General features: G+C 42.3%; 1 protein-coding gene across 1 annotated transcript in view; it reads left to right on the top strand.

Annotated features, from left to right (window-relative positions):
• LOC140453958 (uncharacterized) overlaps positions 1-5,911 on the top strand; it is a 30,154-nt gene extending 24,243 nt beyond the window's left edge. The window contains exon 2 of the mRNA XM_072548843.1: positions 4,203-5,911. Coding sequence (XP_072404944.1) covers positions 4,203-4,751 — 549 coding nt within the window. The 3' untranslated portion in view covers positions 4,752-5,911. The remainder of the gene's footprint in view (positions 1-4,202) is intronic.
• Positions 5,912-6,850: the final 939 nt, after the last annotated feature.

Consider the following 6,850-nt stretch of genomic DNA (forward strand, 5'->3'; position numbering starts at 1 on the left):
AATGAAGATATTGTCACTCCCCTTGTATTTTCGCCTCTGTTAAAAGGCCAACATGCCATTTACATTTTGACTCATTTTTTACTAGATTATCATTAAATCATACTTAAAGGCAATTGAGAATGGACAATAAATGTCAGCATGTCTAGCACTGTCCTGTGAATAAATAAACTAAAACACTGATCTTTATAATTAAAAATCACACGACACCAGGTTATAGTCCAACAGGTTTATCTGGAAGTACAAGCTTTTGGAGCGTTGCTCCTTTATCAGGTAGCTAGTGATAAGCTACTTGACAAAGGAGCAGCACTCCAAAAGTTTGTACTTCCAAATACACCTGTTGGACTACAACCTGGTGTTATGAGATTTTTAACTTGGTCCACGCCAGTACATCACCAGCACCTCCACAACATAGCTACTGATCTTTATGACATTTAACCAAGATACACTCTGCTGACCTGAAAATAACCTGTTCATTCCTATGCTACTTTCTGTCTATTAAACAATCCTCAATCTATGTTCATATATTACTGCAAATCCCTTGAGCTCTCAACATGAGGAACAACCTCTTGTGTGGCATCTTATCAAATTTCTTCAGAAAATCCAAATACATTATAAACGTTGGCTTTCACATATCTAGCCTACTAGGTGTGGTTTTAAAAAGGCTCTTAAGAAAGAGTTAATAAATAACTAATATAGCACCATTTCCTTTTCATGTAAATGTGTTGACTCCCTAAATGTTTTCAGCCTTTATCTCTCTCGCCTCCTTTAAGACACTGCTTAAAACTTACTTGATCACACATTTATTTGTTAAGTTTTAGTGAACGTCTTATAGGACAGTGAGGCAGAGATGTTTTTAAAGCAGAATTTCAGAGCTTCGTGTAGTCACAGTCACCCATAGTGGAGAAATTCAAATCGGAGATGCTTAGTCTTCCCAATATTTAGAGAAAGTTTAAATTCATTATTAGTGGATGTCAGGCAAATGCTCTGAAAATGTAGATAGTGAATGGAATCTTGAGGTGAAGCTGCATGTCATGGGGAGAAAGAGACAGTCATCTACGGTGGTAGAATGCACATCAGGTCAGAAATGGAAGAGCATAGAGATCTTGGAAGGTTATTGTGCTGGAGAATATGATTGAGATTGAAAAAGTAATATGAAAATAAGAATAGGACATCATGTTGAGTTTGTACAGGACATTGGTGAGGCCTCTTCTGGAGTCTATGTGTGCAGTTCTTGTCACCCTGTTATAGGAAGGATATTATTTAAACTGGTGAAGGTTCAGAAAGATTTACCAGAATTTTGCCGGGAATGAAAGGTTTGAGTTATAAAAAATAGGCTGGGACTTTTTTCACTGGAGCTTGAGAGGTTGAGTGGTGATCATTTAGAGGTTTATAAAATCATGAGGGGCGTAGATAAGATGACTAGCAAAGATCTTTTCTTTAAGGTGGTGGAGTCCAAAACTAGGGGGCATATCTTTTAAGGAGAAAAATTTTAAAATGTTATGAAGGGCAACTTGTTCACACAGAAAGTGGTTAGTGTGTGGAACGAACTGCCAGAGGAAGTGATGGATGTAGGTACAGTCGCAATGTTCAAAAGATGTTTGGATAAGTACGTAAATAGGAAAGGTTGGAGGGAAGTGGGCCAAACACAGGCAGGTGGAACTAGTTTAGTTTGGGAACATGGTCGGTGTGGAACTAGTTTGGTTTGGGAACATGGTCAGTGTGGACTAGTTGGACGGAAGGATCAGTTTCTGTGCTGTTTGACTCTAACTCCAATGATGCTTAGTAAAGGGAAATCACATTTGACTGTTGTTTCTCTGTCAAAAAGTGTGGCACTGGAAAAAGCACAGCAGGTCAGGCAGCATTTGAGCAGGAAGAATGATGAAGGGATTTATGCCCAAACGTCAACTCTCCCACTCCTCGGATGCTGCTTGACCAGCTGTGCTTTTCCAGCGCCAGTCTTTTAGACTCTGACTCTCCAACATTTGCAGTCCTCTCTTTCTCCTAGTTACTGTTTCTATGTTCTGAATTTGCCTTTTGATTGATGCATACGTGGAGAATCTGTGATGGTGGCTGTTTTTCATCTGAAAGCTGATTCTGAATTTCCACATTGATTCTACCTTAGACAAGAAGTTCTGTCAGGAAATGTTTTGACTTTTGGAGTTCTGGGCACCATATTCTTAGCAACAGATCCATAGCATGGTTAATCCATTATTTGAGATTATGTTGTAATCAAATCATTCAACATAATGGGACATTGTTAATGGGTACTGTAGATTAAAATGTTCTAGCTCTGATTGTATTTATCAAGTTTACTTATGTTAAAGTAGAACTTGGGGAGAATGATAGGACTGAAAAAGAATGATTTTAGGGACCTTTCTATATGATATTAAGTTAAATACAGTGGATGTTCAAAGAGATTTGGAGGTTCAAGTGCGTAGATCTTTAAAATGTCATGAACAGGTACAGAAAATAAACAAGGTGGCTAATGGAATGCTTGCCTTTATATCTAGAGGGTAAAAACAATGACTGCAGATGCTGGAAACCAGATTCTGCATTAGTGGTACTGGAAGAGCACAGCAGTTCAGGCAGCATCCGAGGAGCAGTAAAATTGACGTTTCGGGCAAAAGCCCTTCAGCAGGAATAAAGGCAGAGAGCCTGAAGGGTGGAGAGATAAGCTAGAGGAGGGTGGGGGTGGGGAGAAAGTAGCATAGAGTACAATGGGTGAGTGGGGGAGGGGATGAAGGTGATAGGTCATGGAGGAGGGTGGAGTGGATAGGTGGAAAAGAAATTAGGCAGGTAGGACAAGTCCGGACAAGTCATGGGGACAGTGCTGAGCTGGAAGTTTGGAACTAGGGTAAGGTGGGGGAAGGGGAAATGAGGAAACTGTTGAAGTCCACATTGATGCCCTGGGGTTGAAGTGTTCCGAGGCGGAAGATGAGGCGTTGTTCCTCCAGGCGTCTGGTGGTGAGGGAGCAGCAGTGAAGGAGGCCCAGGACCTCCATGTCCTCGGCAGAGTGGGAGGGGGAGTTGAAATGTTGGGCCACAGGGTGGTGTGGTTGATTATGTCCCAGAGATGTTCCCTAAAGTGCTCTGGGGAGACTGGATGCTTCCTAACAATGTAGAGGAGACCACATCAGGAGCAACGGATACAATAAATGATATTGGTGGATGTGCAGGTAAAACTTTGGATGTGGAAGGCTCCTTTAGGGCCTTGGATGGAGGTGAGGGAGGAGGTGTGAGTGCAGGTTTTGCAATTCCTGCGGTGGCAGGGGAAGGTGCCAGGATGGGTAGGGTGGGTTGTAGGAGGGTGTGGACCTGACCAGGTAGTCACGGAGGGAACGGTTATATCTAGAGGTTTGGAGTGTAAGGACGCAGAGGTTATGCTCCAGCTGTACAAACCACTGGCTAGAACCCACTTGGAGAACTGTGAACAGATCTGATCACCACCTCTTAGGTGTGGTGAAGGGCTTTTGCCCGAAACGTCGATTTTCCTGCTTCTCGGATGCTGCCTGTCCTGCTGTGCTTTTCCAGCACCACTCTAATCTAGAACTCTGGTTTCCAGCATCTGCAGTCCTCCTTTTGCCTTAGGAAAGATGTATCTTAGCCTTGGAGGGAGTACAATGTCCATATATAAGAACTAGGAGCAAGAGTCGGCCATCTGGCCCTTCACGCCTGCTCCACCATTCAATAAGATCATGGCTGATCTTTTCGTGGCCTCAGCTCCACTTACCCGCTCTCTTAGCATTACCCTTCATTGTTCAAACAAAATCTATCTTAGCTTTAAAAGCACTGTATCTCGTCATACAGTTTGACGATTGCTCCTGTGAAGCGCCTTATAAGGAAATGTGATTAAAGTGTTGTACACATAGATTTTTGCTGTGGGTGATATTGAAGCCGTGTGGAAAAGATTTGAAGCGTGGGACAGAGCGTAAAAAGGAGCATGAACTAGTTTGTGCTTTGAGTGCTTGATATGATGTCCTGATCACTTAATCCTGTTCTTAATTTGCTGGGATCTCAAATTAGGCTCATTTCTCTACATTGGTCAGTGTTTTTTATTTATTCTCCTGCAGCTGCTCTTTGAGAATTAGCCAAGCCCCCGAATTGAAAGGGGTGGGAGAGACGGCCATCTTCTCTTGCGGCCATTGAAATGAGGCTATTTCCGCTCTCTGCTTCCTCTTTGTCTGTTTGTGCGGACTAACTGACTGACTGATCGGCGCCATTCTCCGCTCCTGCACTTACAGCTTCGAGTGCGCACTAATCCCCTCACCATGTCCGACGACGGAAAGTTGTTCGTCGGCGGCCTGAACTTCGACACAGACGAGCAATCCCTGGAAGAGGTTTTCTCCAAGTACGGCCAGATCGCTGAGGTGAAAGTGATTAAGGACAGAGACACCATGGCTTCCCGCGGCTTCGGCTTCATCACTTTCGAGAACCCGGACGACGCCAGGGACGCGCTGCAGGCCATGAACGGAAAATCCATCGACGGGCGGCAGATCCGAGTGGGTCACGCCGAGAAGAAGTCGGGAGGAGGCCGTGGTTACGGTGGAGGCCGAGGCGGTTACAGTAACCGGAGGAGAGGCGGCGGCGGCGGTTACTGGGATGCTGACAGGAGCGCCGGCTACAGCGGCGGAGGCCGCTACGATCCAGGAGAGCGGGACAACTACTCGGCTGGATACAGGAACCAAGGAGCATACTACTACGGCGGCGGCGGTGGTAGTTATGGAAGCCGCCCTTACAGGGACTATGATTGATCACATCTAGAGAAGCATTTCTGCCAGATTCAGGATCGACTTTCCACCTTGTTCTTAAAATGGCGCTTGGAACCACAGAAAGCAGCATCTGATGATTATGATTTGCCTGTTATGTTAAAATGCTAGAAAACCATTTTCACTGTTGTCATGATTAATCTTGTTACCTGTTGTTTAGTCTGGAGTACTGCCCCATGATGGCCTTTCGAACATTATACCATGTTTTCTATATTTTTTTTAAAAATTAGGACCTTTGGTCGTTTGAACGTTCATTGCCGGTTTAGATCACCATTGAATCTCTTTTCATCAGCTCCCTTTGGAATTTGTTGAAATCGTTTTGCTTTCTGGTGAGATTTTTTCCACAATTCCATATGGTGCAAAGAAAGAAAGGGCGCGCAAAAAGCACTTTTCCCTGTGTCCCCCATGTGGCCGATCCCCAAACGCCATTTTATCTTTGGAATCTCTGGTTGTTATTTTTAAATTGACTGATCGCTGGAACAGTGATCGTACGATGTTCATTGAATGCTTCAACTTGGCTCCAATGACTCGTAATGAGGATTGAACTTTTTTTTAAAATCGTTCTTTGTTTTTTTTTAAATATTTAAATGTCTTTACTTGGAGAAGTGATCAACTCCTAGCAACTGCTATTTTGGGGAGAAAAACTTTTTGAATGCTGCCACAAGTTAAGTTCGTGTGGTTTGATCCATTTGCTTTCTCACTTTATTGTAGTGAGAGATCCATCGCACGACAGCAATTTCTGCTAGCTTGTTTCAAGAGACTCTTGAACAATCTGATCGTGGTGTTTTGTTTCAAAATTTGTTGAGAACTGTAGTTTAAAAGTCAAGTGCCGTTTGTACTTCCATCAGCTGGCACAAGCTTTGGAGAGAACCATATTGTTTGGGAGACAAATCTTTATCAGTGGATAAAATACAGCTTCAGAAACACAGTGGCTTGTCTTTGTATACATCACTCAAATTCTTTCCAAGGAGATGAATTCTGATAATTAATCCCAAACTTGCTTCTTTTCATAATCTGATTTTAATCATGTAAGTATATTTGACGGTGTTGCTTTTGAGGAAATTCCCTATGCACTGTGAAGTTCTATGATTCTAAAGCATTGGGCATTTAGTTTGAGACTATCTTATTAAACTCTTTTTCTCCTAGATTACTGAAAGATATTGTCTCCTTTGCCAAGATATGTCATAAATGATTGTGGTTAATGTGTACCTGGGTAGTGTGTCTGAAAGCTCTTTTCCTGGAATGGTTACCTAGGTTCAGACATTGCATAAAAGCATTTATAGGTAGTAATAAAACCCCATCTTGTTGTACACCTACCAGCAAGAAGAGATCGGAAGTAAATTTGGTAGTAAACAGAAATGCACATTTTTAAGTTTTTTTTCTATGTGGAAGTCAAATTGGATTGTTGCTTATAATGTTGATTCATTTTGTTGGTTCAAAGGAATGTGGGAATGGAACTTAGAAACAGGAGTGGGCTATTTAGTCTTTGGAGCTTGTTTTGCCATTTGTTGAGATTATAACTTTGAATCATAAAATCATCAATTTCTGCATACAGGTAGTTCTTCCACAATACGGAGTGTGCTCTTGTGCCACCCCATGTGTAGAAAAATCATGCTTTGGAAACAGCGCTTAGTGTTGGTAATATAATCACATTACACCCAATACACATTTTAAAAGTTCGCACTTTAGAAACAGTGTGTCAATTTGTCAATCACGTTATAGCAAATTCACATTAATGAAACACGTGTTACAGCAGAACAATCTGCACATTTTAACTGACAATGATGTGATATGGACCAGAGGATTTTTTTTCTATGACTTTGCTGGGTCACCAGGATTAACTCCCTATAAAATCATACATGGGCTCTTTTACTTCCAGCTAAGGAGGCAAATGGAGCGTCAGTTTTAACATCTGAACTGTAAGACAGATCTGACAGTAACTAAAGATAAGTTCTACCTATAGTTAAGAAGTCATGAGACAGGAGTATGAAAGGTAGCTTTCCATGTTTGTTGATGAGTGCATCTTCCACCTTACTTGAGCTATACACCATCCAGCACAAAGCAGCCTATTTGAATGGAGGTTG

Source organism: Chiloscyllium punctatum, chromosome 3 (genome assembly GCF_047496795.1).
Source record: "Chiloscyllium punctatum isolate Juve2018m chromosome 3, sChiPun1.3, whole genome shotgun sequence".
In the NCBI taxonomy this organism is placed as follows: Eukaryota; Metazoa; Chordata; class Chondrichthyes; order Orectolobiformes; family Hemiscylliidae; genus Chiloscyllium; species Chiloscyllium punctatum.